Source organism: Microcaecilia unicolor, chromosome 9 (genome assembly GCF_901765095.1).
Source record: "Microcaecilia unicolor chromosome 9, aMicUni1.1, whole genome shotgun sequence".
Classification (NCBI taxonomy): Eukaryota; Metazoa; Chordata; class Amphibia; order Gymnophiona; family Siphonopidae; genus Microcaecilia; species Microcaecilia unicolor.
In genome coordinates, this window is record NC_044039.1 from 10,313,196 (window position 1) to 10,338,807 (window position 25,612).

A 25,612-nucleotide genomic window follows, 5' to 3' on the forward strand; every position below is an offset into this window, starting at 1 on the left:
TGGGGCCTTTTTACTAAGCTGTGCTAAAAAGTAGCCTGTGCTATTTTTAGTACGTGGGTTTCCTGTGCTCTGTGGCCACTTTTAGCACGGCGGTAAAATGTCCACAGTTTTCTCCTTAATGGCTACCTGCTAATTTCCTAATTAGCGCATGGCCATTAGCATGTCAGCTCTTTACTAGGTGGTAAGGGCTCCCGCCCTAACCCCATGCGAATTGGGCAGCATGTCGCAATTTGCCCATGCTACCCGATTAATGCAGGGCATGCCTACTCTCCGCCTCCAAACACGCCCCCTTGCTAAAAATAAACCCCCAGATATTTAGCGGCATTTGACCGTTCAGGGCCCGCACCTGGCTGGTACCGCTGAATATTGCCGGTTAGTGGCTAGTGGATAGAAGGTTATATGAGGCAGCAATAATTTTTAACCAGTTTTAGTGATATTCCAATTTTATTTCATGATATTTATATCTGTATATGGGAAGCTTTCAAATAAATTAAAAAAGCTGTAGAGTAAAAAAAAAATGTTTGTTCTTCACCTTTTAAGGCACTGGCCTGAAAAAGGAGGCGGGGTGGGAGAAGGGGGAGGGAGAAGAAAGAAAGGAGATGCTGGACTGGGGAGGGGGACGCCAACTGATAGTTTGCGGGGGGGGGGGGGGGGGGGGGGGAGCCAGAGACCTTAGCACCGGCCCTTTGTAAATGGGCGGCATTGAATATCAGGTCTCAATGCAGACCACGGGAGTTAGCCAGTCTAACTCCCACGGTGTGAAAATTGGCCTCAAAACATATTTTTTAGCGCCGATTCCAAAACTACTGCGGGAGCCTGTCCAATGGTAGTTAGGTTTTACTGCTGCTTAGTAAAAAGACCCTCTATATTGAAAGCCATTTGTGTGGATTATTAGTCAGATAAATTGATATCTAAATTATAATAAATACATACAGTAATTACAGGTAGAGTGTTCCTTACAGCCAGCTGTCCTGCTGGGTGTTTTCTCTACCTTGACGTTTACAGAAAGGACTCGGGGTTGCTAATAGCCATCACCAGTCAGAGCACAATGTGCTAATTGTGTGAGGCTCCCGCAGACCTAACAATTTACTAAGAACAGAATTAGTTTCGCAGTTCGAGGAGAAAGAGGCGATGGAAAACTAAAGAGCTGAACGGTATATAATAGCAAACAAGACAAGGTCGTTCCCCAAAGGTTCCACCAATCATAGGGAAGGGGATTTTCAAAGCCATTTACCCGGGTAAATCGATTTGCCTGGAAATCGATCTTCTCTGCTGGACTTAAGTACACCCAGATGTTCAGCAGTTTAAGTTGGGAGGAAAGGAAATAGAGGGATAAATTGCATTTCAGCTTGACGCGCTTACTTTTCCTGCGAAATCCTACCCTATGGAAAAAAAGCTGGTACAAATGACTGTCTGTGTCGTCACGGCAAGCTCCAAAGTGAAAATACTTGCGTGCATTTTGCTTTGAGAATTTATGCAAAACCCTCATGTAAACAAATTTGCAGTTTTAGTCCCTGGAAAGACAGTTTGAAAATGGCACCTTAAAGCTGAGTCACTGCTGATTGAGCAGGTGGAATTATGAGCCAAATTCACAGTTCTGCTAATGCAGGCACGGAGAGGTTCCTGGAAATTGGTTACATTATTTTACCGCAGCCGTGACCTATTTCTCACTAAATGGGGAGGGGAAGGGAGTGAGCTGATAAGATTCTCTTGATAACACATCATTGCCCCAACCAGGACTAAAAAGAAGTCATCCACCCATCCCTCTTCTAGCCGTCTCTGGGGCCCTTTTACGAAAGGGCATTGGGGACCAGGCTTAGTGGGTCATAACACGGGACTCTCCCACGCACTAAGCCCAGATTCAGTGTGGCAGTAATTAGAGGTCCTTTTACAAAGGTGCGCTGAAAAATGGCTTGCGGTAGTGTAGGCGCGGGTTTTGGGCACGCTCCGATCCATTTTTAGCGTGCCTGTAAAAAAGGCCTTTTTTTTATTTTTGCCAAAAATGGATGTGCAGCAAAATGAAAATTGCCTCACGTCCATTTTGTGTCTGAGACCTTACCACCAGCCACTGACCTACGCGCAATGTAATTGAGTAATGAGCCAATTAGCGCCAGTAATTGGGATGGTAATTATTGGCAACAATTTGAATTTACACATGCATCTTGCTAGTCACTATTCTAGAAGGCGCTGTTCTATAAATGCTGTCCAACTCGGAGCGCCATTAATATAATAGCACTTTTTTTTCAGCACCCAAATTTGGGTACCATTTGAGGGGCCTTTTTACTATGGCGTGCTGAAAAACGGCCTGCACTGGTGTAGGTGCGTGTATTGGATGCGCGCAGGTCCATTTTTCAGTGTGCCTGCAAAAAATGGCCTTTTTTTGGCCGAAAATGGACCTGCGGCAAAATAAAAATTGGTGCGTGTCTATTTTGGGCATGACACCTTACCGCCACCCACTTGGTGGTACGATCTTAAGCGTTAACTGGGCGGTAATCATCAGCGGTACACTGCCGATTACCGCCGGGCGGTAATTCTAATTTGGCATTCATTGTACGCGCGTAGGCGCCTATGCATCTTAGTTGAAGAACCCCAGTCCTGAATCATCATTAAAGAACAGAAGAAACCAGTCTTCGCAAGAAAAACAACAAAAAATCAAAACAGCGAAGGTGACTAACAGGAACAAAGATAAAAAATTAAAAACAAGAATATATCAAATTTGTATGTAAAAATATAAATACATAAAAAAGTAAAAAACATAAAAAAGACGACACTTGTTTGTACAAAATTTAAACACTTTATTAGCCAAAGGATAGAAAGGGACTCGACACAGCTGTGTTTCGGCCATACAGGCCTGCGTCAGGAGTCTTCTCACCGTGTGTTGATTTTTAATTCTATCCAATTGTAGAGGAAATATGTAACGTAGTAACGTGGAGGGGCATAATCGAATGAAAACGTCTATCTCCATAGGCGTTTATCTCCGAGAACGGGTCCGTGAAGGGGCGGACTGAACCGTATTTTCGCAAAAAATAGACGTCCATGTTTTATTCGACAATTTGTGAGCTGGGCGTTTTTGTTTTTCAGCGATAATGGAAAATGAAAGCGCCTAGCTTAAAAACGAATAAATCCAAGGCATTTGTTCGTGGGAGGGGCCAGGATTCGTAGTGCACTGGTCCCCCTCACATGCCAGGACACCAACCGGGCACCCTAGGGAGCACTTTTACAAAAAAAAAAAAAAAAGTTAAAGAGCTCCCAGGTGCATAGCACCCTTCCCTTGTGTGTTGAGCCCCCCAAATCCCCCTCAAAACCCACTGCCCACAAGTCTACACCATTACTATAGCCCTAAGGGGTGAAAGGGGGCACCTACATGTGGGTACAGTGAGTTTGGGGGGGTTGGACGACTAAGCATTAAGCAGCACAATTGTAACAGGTAGGGGGGGATGGGCCTGGGTCCACCTGCCTGAAGTCCACTGCACCCCCTAACAACTGCTCCAGGGACCTGCATACTGCTGCCAGGGAGGTGGGTTTGACATTTGAGGGTGAAAATAAAAAGTTGTGAAACATCATTTTTTGTGGTGGGAAGGGGTTAGTGACCACTGGGGGAGTCAGGGGAGGTCATCCCCGATTCCCTCTGGTGGTAATCTGGTCATTTAGGGCACTTTTTGGGGCCTTATTCGTGAAAAAACAGGGTCCAGGAAAAGTGCCCTAAATTCTAGCTACAAGCGCATACTTTTTTTCCATTATCGGCAAAAGGCGCCCATCTCTGTTCGGGTGATAACCATGCCCCAGTCCCGCCTTCACCACGCCTCCGACACGCCTCCGTCAACTTTGTACGCTTCCGCGATGGAGTGCAGTTGAAAACGTCCAAGTTCGGCTTTCGATTATACTGCACTATTCGTTTTTGTGAGATAAACGTCCATCTCCCGATTTAGGTCGTAACTTGGGCGTTTTTCTCGTTCGATTATAAGCAGGATAGTAACATAGTAGATGACGGCAGAAAAAGACCTGCACGGTCCATCCAGTCTGCCCAACAAGATAAACTCACATGTGCTACTTTTTGTGTATACCCTACCTTGATTTGTACCTGTTCTTTTCAGGGCACAGACCGTGTAAGTCTGCCCAGCACTATCCCCGCCTCCCAACCACCAGCCCCGCCTCCCACCACCGGCTCTGGCACAGACCGTATAAGTCTGCCCAGCACTATCCCCGCCTCCAAACCACCAGTCCCGCCTCCCACCACCGGCTCTGGCACAGACCGTATAAGTCTGCCCAGCACCATCTCCGTCTCCCGCCACCGGCTTTGCCACCCAATCTCGTCTAAGCTCTTTAGGATCCATTCCTTCTGAGCAGGATTCCTTTATGTGTGTCTTGGATTGCAAGCGAGCCTTAGCCAAGACACACATATTTCCTCTACAATTGGATAGAATAAAAAATCAACACACGGTGAGAAGACTCCTGACGCAGGCCTGTACGGCCGAAACACAGCTGTGTCGAGTCCCTTTCTATCCTTTGGCTAATAAAGTGTTTTAATTTTTTACAAACAAGTGTCGTCTTTTTTTATTGTTTTTTTACTTTTTTATGTATTTATATTTTTACATACTAATTTGATATATTCTTGTTTTTAATTTTTTTTTTATCTTTGTTCCTGTTAGTCATCTTCGCTGTTTTGATTTTTTCATCATTAAAGAATACACCAAAATGAAAATTCTCCCCCTCCCCCCAGTTTCTGTCATTGTCGCTAATTCTGCATTATTTTGGCACCGGATTTCTCAAATAGCTTTCTCTCTCTTTCCACCACCTCTCTCCTCTTAGAATGCCGCTGCCAGAAGAGAGCTAAACCCCTCCATACAGAGCTCTGCGGTATTCATAAGCTTCCTTCATGTCATACGGATTTGTAGGCATTGTCTAACCCGGAGGACTTGCTGAACTGAGACGCAAGCCTTATCAGTTTAGCCTTTTTAAGAACAAATAATGCCCCCGTTTCAGCTTTAGTTTCAATTCTGATCTGAAGCAGACATTGAGACTTCAGACGTGGCACAATGAATTTTCAGTAAAGTCAATACACAGGAGAAGTGAAGCAACCTTAGACCCCCCCCCCCCCCCCACCCCTCCTATTCATAAAGAAGATTTCCCCATTCTTAGTCCATGGCAGAAAGCTTTATTAAACGAGACACTTGATCTCCAGACCGTTTGAACGTTACCGGAAAGCTTAAAGAAGCTTCATCAGGTTTGATAAGATGATCGTTGAAAGTGTCATTATCCCAGTTCTGTTGCCTTTTGCTTGGCAGTGACTGACTCCTCTTTATTTTCCTTAAAAAACAGGTAGGCAAACAGCCTGCTAAGTCTCAAAGAAAGGAAACTTTGGAGGCAGACACGATGAAAGATAGATGAAATCTTAAAAACAGTTAAGCCTGCGCACCTGAAGCAGCCCGTGCAGGGCAAAACACAGCCGTGTTGGGTGTTATTTTAATTTTATCAACCACTAAAATTTTTTTTAACAGATTTCCTCTATCTTTCATTGTGTCTGCTTTCACAATTTCCTTCATATTTATTTTCAGCATGTTTTATTTTTTATTTTTATTTATTACATTTGTACCCCGCGCTTTCCCACACATGGCAGGCTCAGTGCGGCTTACATAGTAACAATATAAAAAATTACAAAGTCGTAAGAAGAATATACAGTTTGTAGTAAACGCAATATAAATGGGGTTAATGGATACGTAAATTGAACATAGGAGGAACTGGGTGCAGAAGGAAATGAGCGTTGGGAGGTAGGCGTAGGAAGACGGAGAGGAATGGATATGGGGTAGCAATAAGGAAAATGGGAAACATGGTCAATGTATAAGCAATCGTCAATAAGAATCATTTGGGCAAGCTTTAGTTAGGTTGAATCGTTAGGGTAGGCTATCTTGGAAGAGATGGGTCTTCAGTGCTTTTCTGAAGGGCAAAAGGCCGTTAATGGTGCGGATGGGTCTTGGTAGAGCATTCCAAAGCTGGCTACCTGAAAAGGAAAAATTGGATGCGTAGAAGGATTTGTACTTAATACCTTTGCAGTTGGGGAGGTATGTTAATGCTCTCACCTTGTTACTGATGGTATGAATCTGTAGGGGTCCTTTTAGTAAGCTGTGCTAATGGGTTTAGTGCGTATTAAATAATTAGTATGCATAAAGTGTGCTAAATATTTGCATGTGCTAAATCTGTTAACGCATCTTAGCGAAATGACTCCTTAGGACCTCTTTTGCTAAACTGCGCTAGCGATTCCCGGTGCGGAAAATGAGAGGAAATCCGTTCAATTCCTATGGGCTTCTTCTCATTTGCCGCGCAGGAATCACAATCACGGCTTTGTAAAAAGAAGCCCTTAGGTGTGCGGATGTTATAATGCCGTTGTATCGCTCCATGGTGCGACCGCACCTGGAGTATTGTGTTCAGTACTGGTCTCCGTATCTCAAAAAAGATATAGTAGAATTGGAAAAGGTACAGCGAAGGGCGACGAAAATGATAGTGGGGATGGGACGACTTTCCTATGAAGAGAGGCTGAGAAGGCTAGGGCTTTTCAGCTTGGAGAAGAGACGGCTGAGGGGAGATATGATAGAAGTGTATAAAATAATGAGTGGAATGGATCGGGTGGAGGTGAAGCGACTGTTCACGCTATCCAAAAATACTAGGACTAGAGGGCATGAGTTGAAGCTACAGTGTGGTAAATTTAAAACGAATCGGAGAAAATTTTTCTTCACCCAACGTGTAATTAGACTCTGGAATTCATTGCCGGAGAACGTGGTACGGGCGGTTAGCTTGACGGAGTTTAAAAAGGGGTTAGATAGATTCCTAAAGGACAAGTCCATAGACCGCTATTAAATGGACTGGAAAAATTCCTCATTTTTAGGTACAACTTGTCTGGAATGTTTTTACGTTTGGGGAGCGTGCCAGGTGCCCTTGACCTGGATTGGCCACTGTCGGTGACAGGATGCTGGGCTAGATGGACCTTTGGTCTTTCCCAGTATGGCACTACTTATGTACTTATGTACTAGTATGCTACATCCCAGTGTCCGATATTAATTTATATTTCCAAGCAGGAAAGGCGACGGAAATGGTAAAAGGGATGGGAGGACTTCCCTATGAGAAAAGGCTAAGACGGTTAGGGCTCTTCAGCTTGGAGAAGAGGCGGCTGAGGGGTGATATGATAGAAGTCTACAAGATAACGAGTGGAACGGAGCGGACAGATGCGAAGCGTTTGTTTACACTTACTAACAATAATAGAACCAGGCGACATAAGATGAAGGTAGAATGTGGTAGATTTAAAACAAATAGGAGAAAGTTTTTCTTTACTCAGCGCGTAGTTAGACCCTGGAACTCGTTGCCGGAGAATGTAGTGACAGCAGTTGGCCTTGCTGAGTTTAAAAGGGGTTTGGACATATTCCTGAAGGTAAAGTCCATTGAACATTATTAATTTAAATTTTTGTTTTGTTTTTGGGTTTTTGCCGGGTTCTTGAGGCCTGGATAGGCCACTGTGGGAGACAGGATGCTGGGCTTGATGGACCCTTGGTCTTTTCCCAGTATGGTGGTGCTTATGTACTTACATAAAAGTATGCAAATTAAGGGACCCTTTTACTAAAGGGTGTTAAGCGCTAAGAAGCCACTAGCATGTGAGAAAAGGCTTACTGCAAAACATGTTAAAGCGTTTTGCTGTAATTTTCTGTTGTCATCTGCTAACCGCCCATTAACAATTTTTTTAGAAATATTTCTGGAGGGGGCGTGTGTCATGGGCAGAGAGTGGGCATTCCTGGGCTGTCCAGCGGGCGCATTCTGATTGGCAAGCACTAACCGGATTACACAAGCGTACGTTAACCCCAGCAGGTAGCAAGCGTACTAAGTGCATGACCTGCATAAAATTATTTAAAAAAAAAATCTGAAACATGTTGTGTAAAATCTGGGTTTAGCACGTGAGAAAATCCTGCGGTGAAATGCGCTAAGCCCAGATTTCAGCATGCTGTAGTACAAGGGTCCCGAAAGCGGCAGACTTAGTTTAGTAGGATAGGACGACCTTCCCACTCCAATTTGCGTATTTTTGCTGCTGTGCCATCGTCTAAGCCGGTGAGCGTGATTGTCACATTCCCATTATAGCAGCCCTAACCCCCAAGTGTTTTTGCCTAGTGTTGTGTTCATGTTGTCAAAATCAAGCCACGCTGATATTTACCGTGTTTGTCTTGTTCTCTCTTGTGCTTGGGGTACCGCCAGAGAACTACGTCGAGAGGTCATCATGTTGGCTTGCAGCTTTGGTAACAAACAGTGCCATCAACAGGCTGTAACGATGATCTCAGACTGGATTTCCAGCAACAGAAACCGGTGAGTGGAACATGGAGATGAGATTCTGAGAAGCAATGGTACTTGCCAGCTCCATTATACGTTACATAAAAGAAAAATCAAAATATTTTTCATAAGGGAAAATGTAACGTCCCTGAGCAGCTTAAAAAGCCTAAAAGGAGTGCCTACTTTTTTCTCACTGGTAGTATTAGTCCTTTACCAAGGGACACTTCTCACTTTTTACTACACCTCCGATAGCATACACATGTAGGGAGGAAGTTATCTATTTACATATGGAAATGCTTCTAAAAATAACTTTCTTAGTTTCCTTAAGCCTCTTAGTCTGGGTGCCCTTGGTGTGACTAAAACCTGCCCGAGTACCCACCCTTTATTTACTATAATGTTTATTGTTTTTGCATCTGCAGGGTGGGGGGTGGAAGAGGGGAAGGGAGTCCCCAACCTGACACAAAGTCCCCAGTGATATTAAGAAAGCAGGATATTCCTTTTTTTTTTTTCTAATGGGTTTATGCCGGGTTCTTGAAGCCTGGATTGGCCGCTGTCGGACACAGGATGCTGGGCTTGATGGGCCCTTGGTCTTTTCCCAGTACGGCGGTGCTTATGTGCTTATGATAGGTCGGCTAGGAAACATGCATTCTAAGTGAGCTTCAATTATATCTAGTAAAGGTTGCAAAGTGAAACGACAACTGTACTGTAGTTTACCCAAAAGCAAAAGACTCTTACAGTGCTAACAGAAGATAATGCAAGCAGAGAAAAAAAAACACTTGAAAAATTTGCATCGCCTGAAAGTTGTTATTCATCAAGTGAGGATGAAATGAATATTCAGACTAATTAGACTCTCTGTACTGGCTTGAGTAACCTATTTATTTGGAAGAGATTAAATCCTCAAAAGGAATGTAGACGGTACCTTATAAATGGAAAGCGTTTTTCTAACTGTCCTTGCGCTACCTGTTCGTCTATCGCTTTGATGCAGTAGACACAGCTGCAAGAAATCTAGCCGAAAGCCCAGATGCAGAAACCTAAGCAGAACTAAACCTTAGGATCATTTGTTTTCTTTTTCTCATCCGTGGTGTCTTCATTTTAAATCCTCTCCTCATTCCCAGGTGTTTCCATTCATGTGCTTGCTACGCTGCTGCCTTAGTCATCTGTTGGCCAAATAAAAAGAAACATGAGCTCTTAACATTTAGGGAAGCCGATCAGGGTTTTGGAATGCCTGTTGCAAAGCTATTTGAAGTAGGATTTTCCTTCTAGTTATATGCAGGGGCGTAGCTACTTGGGGCCATGAGGGCCTAGGCCCCCGTAGATTTGGCCCTGGACCCCCCCTGCCAATGACCCTCTGGACCCCCCCTCCCGCCACCAACCCGCCGTCCCCTTCTGTAAATCTCAACATTTAGGTCAAATGTTGAGATCGCCGGGTTTAGAGATGGCCGGCTTCGGGTTTCGGTATCCGTTTGGATATAGAAAGTGAAAGTGCCTTGTTGCTTTGTAGCTTTTACTATATGAGATGTGGGGTAAGGAATAATATATTGTAGAGGAAATATATTCGAGTTATTCCCCACGTTTTCCACGTCATCACTGTGACCCCTGATGCAGGTGCTAGTCACCGAAACACGGCCCGTGTCGGGTCTTTTTGTCAAGGCTCATTCATTAAAGAACTGTGTTCCATTTTTAAAGGCCCGTGGTGCTGTTTTTTTTTGTTTCGGCTTTGGTTTTCGGCCATAATGGAAGCCGGGCCCGGCCATCTCAAACCCGGCGAAATGCAAGCCCTTTGGTCGTGGGAGGAGCCAGCATTTGTAGTGCACTGGTCCCCCTCACATGCCAGGACACCAACTGGGCACCCTAGGGGGCACTGCAGTGGACTTCACAAATTGCTTCCAGGTGCATACCTCCCCTACCTTGGGTGCTGAGCCCCCCAAATCCCCCCCCCCCCCAAATCCCACTCCCCACAACTCTACACCACTACCATAGCCCTTAGGGATCAAGGGGGGGCACCTACATGTGGGTACAGTGGGTTTTGGGGGGTTTGGGATGGCTCAACATTTACCACCACAAGTGTAACAGGTAAGGGAGATGGGCCTGGGTCCACCTGCCTGAAGTGCACTGCACCCACTACATACTGCTCCAGGGACCTGCATACTGCTGTCAGGGAGCTGGGTATGACATTTGAGGCTGGCAAAAAATGTTTTTGTTTTTATTTTTTTAGGGTGGGGGGGGGGTTGGTGACCACTGGGGGAGTAAGGGAAGGGGATCTCTGATTCCCTTCTGTGGTCATCTGGTCAATTGGGGCACTTTTTTGAGACTTGGTCCTAAAAATAAATGGACCAAGTGCAGCCGGCGAAATCTCGTCAGAGCTGGCCATCTTTTTTCTATTATCGGGCGAAGCCGGCTCGTAACCATGCCCCCATTCCGTCCCGTTCCGCCTTCTGTACTCTGCCTTGAAGTTTGGCCGGCTCCGCGACGAAAGCAGTTGGTGCCGGCCAAAATTGGCTTTCAATTATACCGATTTGGCCGAGTTCAGGAGATCGCCGGCCACCTCCCGATTTGTGTCGGAAGATGGCCGGCAATCTCCTTCGAAAATAAGCTGGATAGTGTCCAGTACGATCGTTGGATTTGCTGTGTTGCAGAGTGTAGGCATCTATGTTGGGTCAGTAGGGTATGCCCTTTTGAACAGGTAGGTTTTTAGTGATTTCCTGAAGTTTAGATGGTCGTAGATTGTTTTCACTGCTTTTGACAGTGCGTTCCATAGTTGTGTGCTTATAAAGGAGAAGCTGGATGCATAGGTTGCTTTGTATTTGAGTCCTTTAAAAAGTTAAAATGACCTATACTAGCAACTGTCTTTGGCCTACACATAAAATCTCTTAGACTATGTTTAATAATTAAGGGGATAATGTTCAAAAACAAAAGGGTGCTGACTGCACAAGTTCTTTTTCCTCTAAACTGCTGGTACTTATATAGATTTATTCTGGCCATATTGCAATAGCAGGAATAACTGTATGGATAAAATATCTGTGTACAGTTATGCTGGCAGTTGTAAGTTTCAGGCCCGAACGCATAGCCTGGCTAAAAAGCTGAATAACTTTATGCACCATTAAGAAGCTTCCTGTCCTTTATCACCAAATCTATTCAAGCTTCCACTGAGGATATCAGAAAGAGTCAATTGCCTTATAGTTCCAGATCTGGTAGATTTTCAACAATCATGAGTGGGTTAGATAGATTCCTAAAGGACAAGTCCATAGACCGCTATTAAATGGACTTGGAAAAATTCCGCATTTTTAGGTATAACTTGTCTGGAATGTTTTTACGTTTGGGGAGCGTGCCAGGTGCCCTTAACCTGGATTGGCCACTGTCGGTGACAGGATGCTGGGCTAGATGGACCTTTGGTCTTTCCCAGTATGGCACTACTTATGTACTTATGTACTTATGTGTGTTAAGATAATATTTTGTAAAATACGAATACGAGAGAATAATTTTTTTCCTGTGTTGTTGCTGTGCATAGTCTTACTGCCCAGTACTGTTGGTGAGTAGCTACAAACATTTCTAGATCAGTTTTAGATACATTTAGAGAAATTAGTTAGATGATAATTGTTTCAGAACTTTATCCCCCGGTGAATTCCAACATTTCCATTGATGATGAGTTCATCTACTATTACAACTGTTAAACATTTATATAGTGCTAGAACGCAGGGGCGTAGCCAGACCTCGTGGTGGGAGGGGGCCAGAGCCTGAGGTGAGGGGGCAATTTTGGTCTGCCACCTCACCTCCGCCCCCTACCGCCTCGCCACCCTGCCACTCCTCCACCCACTGCTGCAGCAAATACCTTGGCAGGTGGGGGTCCCCAACCCCCACCAGTTTAATCCTTCTCCAGCGCTGGTCTCCAGCACCGCCGTGTTGCCTGCCCTGCGCTCTCTTCCCCCTCACATCCTGTACGCTCCTTTTAGTGAATGAATTTCACTAAAAGGAGCGTGTAGGACGTGAGGGGGAAGAATGATCAGGGCAGGCAACGTGGCAGCTTCAGCTGGCGGGGGTTGGGGACCCTTGCCAGCAAAACCAGGGGTCCAGAGGATATTTGAGGGGGCTCAGGCCCCCCTGGCCCCACGTATCTACGCCACTGCTACAAGTTATACAGAGAGCTGCAAGAAGTTGAATTTGTATCTCAAAAGCAGGACATGGAGTGAGTAGAACTCTTAAGAAGCTAAATGGTGCTTCTGCTCTGTAGTAAGGTAATGACCACAGGAAACAAAAGAACCCTTGTCAAACAAAAACCCATTAAACCAATTATATTGAGGCATTTCAAAGCACCATGCATGCACCTATGCATGATCCTCATGAATACTCACGTAGGACTAAACCAGTATTTACCAGGAGATGTGGTAGGATAGAGACAGGTATAAAACACACCACTCTGGATATTTAAAAGTACCCCTCCCAATTAGCTGTAACGAGCTTTCTGCTTTCTACTATATGTATGTACTACTAGACTATAAGCTTGTAACTGATAGGAATGACAAAGAATTTATTTACAAAGAATGATGATAGCAAATGAATGTATTTACAAGAATGCAATATAAATAAAGATATAGACAGAAATAATTAGATTTTAAAAGTTATGTGCAAATGTTTAGAAAAAATAATAGTTCTGTAAATGCATGGAGAAGAACACTAGTCAGGTGTCAGTTGGGATAAAACACACTCTCCCTATGTCTAAGCTGCCTATTGCTTATTCCTGGTGGGGAAGTGATTACAGTTCTTGACTTATACAACCTGAGCAGGGGATGTAAGTCTCTTTTCCCTAATGAGGATGGCTGGAATGGCAGGGAGGGCTTGCTCTGAAATGTTCTGATGAAATCAGTAGATGAAGGCAAAGAAGTAGCTGAGATTAGTTGAGAGATTGAGATGAAAGTTGTAGAGGGTCCAATCTCTTGCTACAGCAAATGCCCATTTATATTATTTTGTTATGAACAATGTCTGATGATCTGATAGCACAGAAGGTGATTGGCTTAGGAAACCACAGGGATGTCTTTGACATCATTCTGGATGCTTTCTGGGCTCCAGACAGTCTGGGGGTTGAGATGACTGAAAGCCCCTTCAAATTGCCCATATTCCTTTGTCCTCTTTCAGCCAGATTCACAAGCTCTGTCTTTAGAGTAATAATGACTGAGCACGTTTTAAATCATAGCAAAGGTTTTTCTGTATTGGGACCCTGAGCACTGCAAATTCAGTGATTTGTTTGGCTGTACTGTGATAAAGTCACCTCCAGGATAGTTGGGTTAAGGCAGCTTCAGTCTGAACTACAAGTCCCAGAAGGCATTGCAGGCAAGGAGCCAGGGGGTGAGATGGAAAACCCGGACTGGACTCCTAGCTGCAATAAGGGAGGACATGGGTGTAAGCTAACAGGAGGTGTAGATTGGCGGCCACTAGGGGGAAAGAGAGCTAGGAAACCCTGTGTGCAGGAGCTCCTCATTAGGCTCATGCTCAACTCAGGTGGTATGGGTGTGTAGAGAAGCTAATGAGTGGAGAATGATTGGTTGTGAAGGCAGAAGCCAGGGATTGATTAGGCAGGTGGGAAGGAGTCTCAGGAGTTCAGTTCAGGAGAGAGAAGCAGAAGGACAGAAGCAGTTGCAGGCTGAAAACCCTTGGGCAAGGAGGTCCCTAAAGTACTGGCAGTTGCAGGCTGAAAATCCTTGGGCAGGGAGGTCCCTAAAGTACTGAAGCAGGCTGAGATTCCTTGGGTGAGAGGAAGTCCCAAAAGTATTGAATTCACTGTGAAGCTGATGCGGGGGAAACCCTTGGGTAGAAGGAGTCCCTAAAATATTGAACTCTCCTGAAGGTAAAGAGATAGAAGGTAGAAACTGCTGCTTGGTGACTGAACTGTGATGATGAACTGAAAGAACTGTTTGTCTTGGGAATTGAATTACTGTTTATTGTGCACTGGATAAAGAGCCCAGACTGGAGCCTGTATTGAATCCTGGTATGTGCTATGCTGCTGTTGGAACTGTGTACTAGAAACCTGCATGGAATAAAAGTCCTTAAGATTGAAGTTACTGGTGGACATCTGTTTCTTCATTGTACCGGGAGCCTGTGGTAAGAGGAGATTGTTCTATCCCTGGCTGCACAAGAGAGGCGCCTGGTTTACAGTACCCAGAAGCGGAGCCAGGTTGACAGCGCGGGGAGGAGCGAGAGTGGACTTCTGCCGGTGCACATTTTCAGTGCAACACGACGAGAAAAAATAGGCACCGGCAGAACTCCGTTTGGGGGAGTTGCCGCTCCCCTGGCACCCCACCTACCCACGCCACTGGCGGTACCACGGGTATGGCTTTATCAAATGCTGTAATACTGAGTATATTGTGGCAGGAGGTTTTTACCCCAGTGTTGTCCACAGTGTTTCTTTTTATTTGAGGGAGCTGGTCATGCAGATAATATGGTAAACTAGGCTTATGGGACTAGAGAGATAGAAGAACCATTCTGTTGCATAGGGTACACAAAAGCAAAGTGATGCACATAGGGAAGCGTAAAATAATCTCAAGTACATGTGCAAAATGTTAGATTGGTGAGTTTGGACTTACTTCCTAAGAAAACGATCTCCGAGTCACTGTGGATAATAAATTGACAATTTCAGGCCAGTGTGTCGTGGCTGCTAAAAAAGCAAATAGAATATTACGGGTTATTCTAAATGGAACGCAGAAAACTGAGAATATCATTACGCTATGAATATTGTGTGCAGTTCTGGTCTCACCATCTCAAAAGTGATGTGGAGGTGTATTTTCAAAGCACTTAGACTTACAAAATTACTTGGAGGGACATTTTCGATATGTCTAAGTCCAACTTTGGACGTTTTGCTAAAAATGGCCAAAATTCAAATGGGGAGCATAGCCATTTTCAAAACAGATAAATGTCTATCTTTTTTTTTTTTTTTTTTAATGGCCATTTCCTAGAAGCTTTTGCGCTCTGTGCATTTATCTTTTTGTTCTGTTCTTGAAAAAAAAAAGTCCAAGTGAAAAATGCACAATATCAAGTCATTGGGATGTAGGTGGAGCCAGCATTCATAGTAGACTGGCCACACAGACATCCCTAGGGGGCATTGCAGTGGATTTCAAATAAATGCTCCCAGGTACACATTTCACCATTGCTCCCTTATCTTGCCTGCTGAGCCCCCCCTCCCCCCCCCAAAAAACCCCACTACCCCCAACTATATACACTATAATAGTCCTTATGGGTAAAGGGGCACCTATATATGGGTACCGTGGGTTTATGGTGAGTTTTGGAGGGCTCACAGTTTCCACCACAAGTGTAACAGGTAAGGAAAGGTATGGGCCTGGGCCCACCTGTCTGCAGTACACTGCACCCACTACTAGACTACTCCAGAGACCTGCATGCAGCTCTAATAGACCTGAGTATAACATCTGAGGATGGCATAGAGGCTGGTAAGTGATGTTTTAAATCACATTTTGGGGGTGGGAAGGGGTTACTGACCACTGGGAGAGTAAGGAGAGGTCATCCCTGATTCCCTCCAGTGGTCACCTGGTGATTTAGGGCACTTTTTTGTGCCTTATTCGTTAATGAAACAGGTCTAGACCAAAACATCAAACTTATAGCCCTGGATGTTTTTGTTATGTTCCATTACAGCAGAAAAATGTACAAGTGTTAGGAACGCCCGGACCCTGCCCTTAACACGCCCCTGATATGCCTCCTTGTGATTTGAATGCATGTATGATGGACTTCATAGAAAAACGTCTAAAAATTGGTTTAGAAAATTCCAAATTTGGACCTTTTTGGAGAAAAAAAACATCCAAATGTAGATTTATGCCACTTTTCAATGTTTTTCTCTTTTGAAAATGAGCCTCGTGGTAAGCTATGGAACTTTGTAAGGGCTTTGAAAATGCGCCCCATAGTGGAACTAGAAAAGGTTCAGAAAAAGGTAACAAAAAACTTATAAATGGGATGGAACCCCTCTCTCTTATGAAAGAAAAGCAAAACTGGTTAAGACTCTACAGCTTGTCGAAAATATCACTGAGAGGGAATACAATAGAAGTTTATATAATCATGAGTGAATGAACTTTATAGAATCATGGTTTGTTTGACCTTTCAAACAACAGAAAATCAAAGCGAATTCTCCGCTGCTGAAAGTAGGCAATCCAATATACAGTTGCAGTGTCGACTAAAAAAAAACAAAATATCCACAATGCCGCAGGATCGTGGCCCTCAGACGTCTCTACGAAAAAGCACCAAATAAAAAATAAGTAGCCAAGTAGATCAGGGAGAACCATTACTCATCCCTGGAAATGAGCTCTGAAGATTAGATCTACTCTGTGGGATCTGCTGGGTGCTCGTGATCCGGACTGGCCACTGATGGAGACGGGGTGCTGGGCTCAACGGACCTTAGCATTTGAGTTGGGTTTGTTTTTAGCAAATGACTGAAAATCGGTAAGCAAGACTTTTCATTAGTAAAGCAAAACATACTTCACAGCAAGTTCTTACTGTTGGTGCTCATTTCTTCACAGAAAATTCAGCAAGCGCTCTCTCTCTCACACACACACACACCCTTCTCAAAAACATATTTTTGCATGAGGAGTGAGTGCAAAATAAATTCTGTTTCGTTGGATTTAATAATCTGTAGATAAGTGAGATGGCAATGTTTGCAATTATAAATTAAGGTAACAACAGAGAGGGCAAAGCAGCAACACACAAACAATAGCAAGAAAAAGCACAGCTGGGCTTTCAGGATTGAGATAAGTAGAGCAGTGGCGTACCAAGGGGGGGCGGTCCGCCCCGGGTGCACGCCGCTGGGGGGTGCCGCGGCGCGCGCCTTCTCTGAGTTCGCTAAACTTCGTCGCTCGTTCGCTGCAGGTCCCTCTGCCCTCTGTAGAGGGAGCTGCAGCGAAGCGAAGTTTAACGAACTCGGAGCAGGCGCGCGCCGTGGCACCCCCCCCAGCGACGTGCACCCGGGGGGTGTCATTTCGCCGGAGGGGGGGGGGGCGAAGGTGTCATTTAGCGGGGTGGGGGCACGCTGGACCCGGGGGGGGGGGGCGCATTGGCGCTCCGCCCCGGGTGCCATCCAGGCCAGGAACGCCACTGAAGTAGAGTCTTTTATTCTGAGAAAAGACCTGACACGGGCCGTGTTTCGGCATACAAACGCCTGCCTCAGGGGTCTAGCAACAAAACATATAAAAAGTGTAACAAATAATTAATAAAAAAACAATAAAAACAATCATAACATATATGTTAAAAAACACAGACCAATGCAGAATGCGATAATAATAACCAGCATACCTAATATCAATAACCTATATCAGGAAAAATTATAAAACACATAGATGTTAAAAATATATATAAATTCACATGACCCCCAAATAAAGCAAAGTATTATACGGCATAATAAGCAGCTCTTGCAACTCTTTAACCATCAATAAGACATAAATACCCTGTATGTGAATTTGCCAGAGACACACAAACTTGCACATTAGAACTGGGAGCTGTGGGGTGGGGTGGGGGGGGGGGAGGAAATATTTACAAGTAAATAGTATGTAGAGGTTCATAGGAATGAGTGCAGAGATGTGGGTGTTTTTTGTGATGGAGTGGAGTTTGAATACGTGTGATTGGATGCGTAGTGAATGAATGACTGGTTGAGCTATGTTTGAGTAGATTGGGTCAGGGGGCTCCAGTGGTCACACAGAGGGTACCACAATTGTCCCTTTACTCACTGGAGGAAACCACAGGTCCAAGTGATTAGGTAGCTGGCACTTGTGTGTGTCTTAGAGCAGGTGCAAAAGCTGATATGAAAAATGATTAAACTATACTTATAATACGTAGTAACATAGTAAATGATGGCAGATAAAGGCCTGAATGGTCCATCCAGGCTGCCCAACAAGATAAACTCATTTTACATGGTATGCGATACTTTATATGTATACCTGAATTTGATTTGTCCTTGCCATTCTCAGGGCACAGACCGTAGAAGTCTGCCCAGCTCTGTTCCTGTACTAAAAGTTCTGAAGATTCTGGAATCCTAAAGAGTTACAAGATTCCGGAATCCCAATTAGTAGCAACATTCCATGTAGAACCCCAAAGAGTAACATAGTAAATGACGGCAGATAAAAAGACCTGAATGGTCCATCCAGTCTGTCCAACAAGATAAATTCATTTTACATGGTATGCGATACTTTATATGTATATCAGAGTTTGATTTGTCCTTGCCATTCTCAGGGCACAGACCGTAGAAGTCTGCCCAGCTCTGTTCCTGTACTAAAAGTTCTGAAGATTCTGGAATCCTAAAGAGTTACAAGATTCCAGAATCCCAATTAGTAGCAACATTCCATGTAGAACCTCAAAGAGTAAGGCAGATAAAGACCTGAACGGTCCATCCGGTCTGCCCATCAAGATAAACTCATACTTCATATGTATACTCACCTTGATTTGTCCTTTGTCAATAATTCATTCGCTATCTCCCCACTGGTAAACTTCTGTCGGAACCCGAAAACCTCAGCGGTGCACCTTGTATAATCTTTATTCTTTACTACAAGTATTTAAGAACCCACCTCATCGGTTCTTCCAAGGTTCAATTAAGATCACAATCAGACGGGGGAATAATCGTCCAACATGATTTGTCCTTGCCATTTCCAGGACACAGTCCATAGAAGTCTGCCCAGCACCGGCTTTGCTTCCCAATTACCAGTGTTGCCACCCAATCTCCGCTAAGCTTCTGTGGATTCATCCATTCCTTCTAAACAGGATTCCTTTGTGTTTCTCCCTCATATTTTTGAATTCTGTTACCATTTCCGTTACAATAATCTCATTGTAAAATGGGAAATACATATCCAGGCTCCTCTGGCCGGCCCAAACTACGTCCCCTTGAAATTTCTACATCCCGGCCCTCTAACTATGGAAATAGCAGCTTTCCTTAGGCACCATTTATGCTTTTTTGAAATCTAGTTATGCAGATGTCACTATTTCTATGTGTAGATGCTTCAAAAATGACCTCCTTGGTTTCTCAAATATTCATACATCCATATGAGCCAACTCTGTGGGTGCTGTAGGTGCTTGAGCACCAAAATCCAAAATATAGAACAGGAAAAGTTCTCTACGATGACGAATCACAGAAGGCAAAAGTAGAGACTAATAGACGATTCACCACTGGAGACGTGAGTCCAACAGTCTTTATTATATCAGAGATAGCGACCCGACACAGGCCGTGTTTCGACGCTAAAAAGCGTCTGCATCAGGGGTCAATAAATACACCAAGTAATGAATGCTTAACGAAGAGTCCTACTTGTATATGTGTTGTCAACTCACTGATCACGTAGCACCAAACAGAATATGCTGGATACAAACTTATCCAGCATATTCTGTTTGGTGCTACGTGATCAGTGAGTTGACAACACATATACAAGTAGGACTCTTCGTTAAGCATTCATTACTTGGTGTATTTATTGACCCCTGATGCAGACGCTTTTTAGCGTCGAAACACGGCCTGTGTCGGGTCGCTATCTCTGATATAATAAAGACTGTTGGACTCACGTCTCCAGTGGTGAATCGTCTATTAGTCTCTACTTTTGCCTTCGGTGCTTGAGCACTGCCAATATTGAGAAAAGTCCTTGTGTGTGTCCAGGGAGGGGCTATTTCCATTGGGCTTAGCACCCCAAATAATTTTGAAACGTTGGCTCCTATGCATACATCTGCTTTAGCTCTTAGGGATCTTTCCATGTCCTTAAAAATGATGCAGAATTAAATTTTCAAATATTAAGAGACTAAAAGCATATGTGTGTATCTGTGGAGAGGGTTAAAGGTTAACTTTCTATTTTCTAAGTGAGATATATATTTACCATTTAACCAAAGAACTGTCTGAAATGCATACAATTACATTTTGAAGCAATTACAGCACAGTTTGTCCAAGAGATAAGTCCCATTGTATAAAAATAATTCTGATTGTTGGAACCCAGTTTAAATAAGTGAAAGCACCAATTAATCATAGCGCAAAAGATTAGTTTTGCTGAATTGAAAGGCACTTATTCAAAAGGAACAGCAGATTCCTTCCCAGGAAAGACATAGTTCAGAGAAATTAATTAAACTCTGCTATTTCAGTTTTTTTTTTGTCAGGTATACATTTGTATGGTGAGTAATATTGGACATGCAGAAGCTAATTTTATAACAAAGTGCTTTGGTAAAAAAAAAATCCAAAAAGATGCTTATTTTATGTCTATTGAATAAAGACCAGTGTACAGATTCATTGTAAATTAAATGGCTTATAAAATCAGTCTTTCCTCAAAAATATATCAATAGAAATCAAACAAAATAAAACATGGAAAAGAAAATAAGATGATACCTTTTTTTATTGGACATAACTTAATACATTTCTTGATTAGCTTTCGAAGGTCGCCCTTCTTCCTCAGATCGGAAATAAGCAAATGTGCTAGCTGACAGTGTATATAAGTGAAAACATTCAAGCATTACTATGACAGTCTGACAGGGTGGGAGGATGGGGGTGGGTCGGAGGTATGCATGGGGACATCAAAGCATATCATTGATATTCTAACAGGATGGATGTGGATAAAGCTGTATGTCTCTGTTGATCACCCCACCCCTCACCTATCCACACCCATCCTGTTAGAATATCAATGATATGCTTTGATGTCCCCATGCATACCTCCGACCCACCCCCATCCTCCCACCCTGTCAGACTGTCATAGTAATGCTTGAATGTTTTCACTTATATATACTGTCATCTACCAACATTTGCTTATTTCCAATCTGACGAAGAAGGGCAACCTTCGAAAGCTAATCAAGAAATGTATTAAGTTATGTCCAATAATAAAGGTATCATCTTATTTTCTTTTCCATGTTTTATTTTATTTGATTTCTATTGATAACCTTAAGAGTGGACTAACACGGCTACCACACTCCTCTACTCAAAAATATATAAATAATCAGATGTTTCTCCTATGCGCCTTCGTAAAAGAGGCTTCTACATTGACCCCCCGGAAGCAGAAATCTGACACAAATTTATAGCTGCTCCAAAGAAGGTTGAAGGGGTCCTTTTACAAAGGTGCACTGAAAAATGGCCTGCGGTAGTGTAGGCGCGGGTTTGGGGCGCGCAGAATCATTTTTCAGTGCACCCGTAAAAGAAGGCCTTTTATTTTTTTGTCAAAAATGGACGTGCAGCACAATCAAAATTGTTGTGCGTTCATTTTGGGTCTGAGACTTTACCGCCATCCATAGGTGTAGCGGTAAAGAATTTGGGCAGTAATGACCTACGCACATCAGATGGCACTCGGCACGCGTCCGCTACGCGTGCCAGAAAATAAAAAAATGTTTTTCAGACGCGTGTAGCGGACGCACGCCAAAATTGAAATTAACGCAAGGACCACGCGGTAACTCCAATTTGGCCTAAATATAGGTGCCCCTTATGTAATACGCTTAGTCAGGAATGTTTTCCGCATGGATTTTATAGGTGCCAAGTGCTCCATTGTTACTTTATGCAGATGCTTTGCAGTAATGAGAACATTAGCGCATGACCTGCAAAAAAAAAAAAAAGAAAATATCCAACTTTAATGCCATAGTAAATGTGGGCTCCTACAGGAGTGCGGGAAGGGCGGCATGAGGAGGAAGAGGAAGGGTGGAAAGCACGTGTTCCAACATCACCCAACCTTTCCCCGAGCAAGGTGAGGTGGCAACTTCCCAGGATGCACGTTGATGACATCAGATATCAACATTTAAGTAACACCGCCCCTAAGGCACTAACAGCAGGCCATTGCCTACCTGACCCTGACTAAAACTACTGCAGAACTGGAAGACTCCTTGGCTACACATCTCTTACTGATTTTTTTGTATGGATTTGGAGTAGACAGATCTTACTAGTATTAGTAAATACAGTGGCCATTTTTATTTTTCTGTAGCCTGCCTTGATGTTGGAGAAAGGTAATTAATCAAATGCTGCCCATTAAATAGACAAACCCATCTTGACATTCTTTGATTAGCCTTTAATCGTGCTTCACTGGAAGGGGAGTGACAAACTCCATATGTTGACCTAGTGGCCAGACAGTAGCACACTTGATCTAACCACTTGGGCCAGACATCGATAGAGTCTTTTCTGCACCAAAACAAAATGATACATACAGAATCCTCTTCGGCCTGGCTCCAGAATACACGTTGAACCTAATAAACCTGCAGCTACGCAATATACACACGGAAGCACGAAACTATCTCACACTCCACTTCCCCAACTGCAAGACAGTTTACTCATCAGGCTTCACCTACCTATGCACTAAGAGCTGGAATGCACTCCTTAAAGCATTGAGGAACCTAGATACTTACCTTCCACAAGGAACCACTGTGAATCAGCTATGAATAGTCATCACTCTTACTCAGCAACGTCCCCTGCCTGGTCACGACCCCGGAATAGCTTCCACTAATAGATCCACCTCCCTACCCTGCCGCCCTTCCCCATATCCTTCATATTTGCTCTGCCTCACTTCTCCCCCTATCCCTCATCAAACCACTTCAATTCTGTGTAATTCAGATCACCTATCTTATTGTATTTCTTAGTTCCATGTAAGCCACGTTGAAACAAAGCTAGTTGGAAAATGTGGGATAGAAATGCTGAAACTAACTAAATATCCCTTGGGCCCTGGGACCCACTGCCCAAAACTTTAACCAACCCCATTGAAAGGTCTGCACTTCTAGCACAGAGGAGTAGGGAGAGAGTGGAAGATGTCTATTTAGCACTGTTTTCTTTCAATGTTACGAAGTCTACCTCAAATAAATGCAAGCAACTGGGACACCAACAGAGAACGTGGAGTTAATATTTGCAGCTCTTCTGTGTTCCCCTCTATCATGGATCCATCCATTGAGAAAATGAATTAAGATGGCATCTATCCCAGAACGGAAGCCCAAAGAAATCATATCTTGAGTTAAAATTCCCTTGTAGACATAGGAGGTATTGGACCAGCTGGTCTAGAAGGTTTTTTTTTTTTTGACTCAGAGTGGAGGAGTAGCCTAATGGTTAGTGCAGAAAGCTTTGATCCTGGAAACCTGGGTTCAATTCCTACTGCAGCTCCTTGTGACATTGGGCAAATCACTAAGGGGCCCTTTTATTAAGCCACGTAAGCATGTACGCATGCCCAACACTCGCCAAAGTGGAGTTACCGCATGGCTCTTGCAGTAATTTCATTTTTGGCACGTATCCAATATACGCGGCCGAAAAAATAATTTTCATTTTCTGCCGCACATATCGGACTTGCGCCAAGTGGCATTTGGCACGCGTAAGTCATTACCGCCCGGTTATCGCGTGAGACCTTACCGCTAGGTCAATGGCTGGCAGTAAGATCTCAGACCCAAAATGGACGCGTGGCAATTTTCATTTTGCCGCACGTCCATTTTTGGCAAAAAGTTTTAAAAAGGCCTTTATTACAGGTGCACTGAAAAATGATTCTGCACGCGCCCAAAACCCACGCCTACAGATCCGCTGGCCATTTTTCAGTGCACCTTAATAAAAGGACCCCTTAACCCTCCGTTGCCCCAGGTACAAAAAGATTGTGAGCCCTCTGGGGACAGAGAAAGTACCTGCATACAATGCGTACTGTGCTGCCCTCTAGGGACAGAGAAAGTACCTGCATATAATGCGTACTGTGCTGCCCTCTAGGGACAGAGAAAGTACCTGCATATAATGCGTACAGTGCTGCCCTCTAGGGACAGAGAAAGTACCTGCATATAATGCGTACAGTGCTGCCCTCTAGGGACAGAGAAAGTACCTGCATATAATGCATACAGTGCTGCCCTCTAGGGACAGAGAAAGTACCTGCATATAATGTGTACAGCGCTGCCCTCTAGGGACAGAGAAAGTACCTGCATATAATGTGTACAGCGCTGCCCTCTAGGGACAGAGAAAGTACCTGCATATAATGTGTACCGTGCTGCCCTCTAGGGACAGAGAAAGTACCTGCATATAATGTGTACCGTGCTGCCCTCTAGGGACAGAGAAAGTACCTGCATATAATGTGTACAGTGCTGCCCTCTAGGGACAGAGAAAGTACCTGCATATAATGTGTACAGTGCTGCCCTCTAGGGACAGAGAAAGTACCTGCATATAATGTGTACTGTGCTGCCCTCTAGGGACAGAGAAAGTACCTGCATATAATGTGTACAGTGCTGCCCTCTAGGGACAGAGAAAGTACCTGCATATAATGTGTACAGTGCTGCCCTCTAGGGACAGAGAAAGTACCTGCATACAATGCGTACAGCACTGCTTATGTCTTGTAGCGCTATAGAAATGATTATTATTATTAGTAGGTTTAGTAGTCAGACGTGATATCGCACCAGTGTATCTGTCTCCTATTTGCTTCCACAATATGGGTTTGAATCTAAATCTATAAAGTGTTGTTATGCATTTTTGCATCTGTCTGTCTGATATTGCATCACATTAAGACTTTCTGCTAGCAACTTCCAATTATATGGTTTTAACAAAGCAAAATATGTATTTCATCTTCATCCTTTAAAGGTATCTAAGTTGAAGACTCAGTCATAATACAAATAGTTCCAACATTCACTTAAGAATAACAATTGCTTTAATAATTTCCATGCCTTCATTTCGAAAGGGATAATATAATTTTGTTTACACAACAGAGAACATCTTATCTCAGCTATTAATGACAGTCATTTTGTCAGCAAACATTCTGGGAAAAAATTTTGATAATAGGAGGAAAGAGCTCAGCAAAGCCAAAATACATCTGTATGAGAAAGATAAGTTCATGGTGGGGGGAGAGGGGGAGAGCACATTGGAAATATAGATTATGACTAGATGGTTGACATTTCAAAATGCAAGCTCGTTTCTTTCAGGACAATATTTCATATATCAAATATAACCGGTTTTCTGATTAATGGGACTGAAGGTGACCCCTACGACGGTTTTTTTAAGCGTCTATGGCCAAACACTTGCTGTCTCCTTCACCACTCTTGCCTTGTTACTCCTTCTTCCCAAGGTAAGGGAGCTATGCACCTGGGAGCAATTTGTGAAGTCCACTGCAGTGCCCCCTAGGGTGCTCGGTTGGTGTCCTGGCATGTGAGGGGGACCAGTGCACAACAAATGCTGACTCCTCCCATGACCAAATGGCTTGGATTTGGTTGTTTTTGAGATGGGCGACCTCGGTTTCCATTATCGCCGAAAACTGGGGACGACCATCTCTAAGGTCGACCTAAATGTTGAGATTTGGGCATCCAAGACCCTATTATCGAAACGAAAGATGGATGCCCATCTTGTTCCGATAATAGCGGTTTCCCCGCCCCTTCATGGCGCCATCCTGCGGGGACG

General features: G+C 43.9%; 1 protein-coding gene across 1 annotated transcript in view; it reads left to right on the top strand.

Moving 5' to 3' along the window:
* Positions 1–25,612, top strand: part of TRHDE (thyrotropin releasing hormone degrading enzyme) — a 367,175-nt gene that overhangs the window by 321,672 nt on the left and 19,891 nt on the right. The window contains exon 17 of the mRNA XM_030214836.1: positions 8,233–8,340. Coding sequence (XP_030070696.1) covers positions 8,233–8,340 — 108 coding nt within the window. The remainder of the gene's footprint in view (positions 1–8,232; positions 8,341–25,612) is intronic.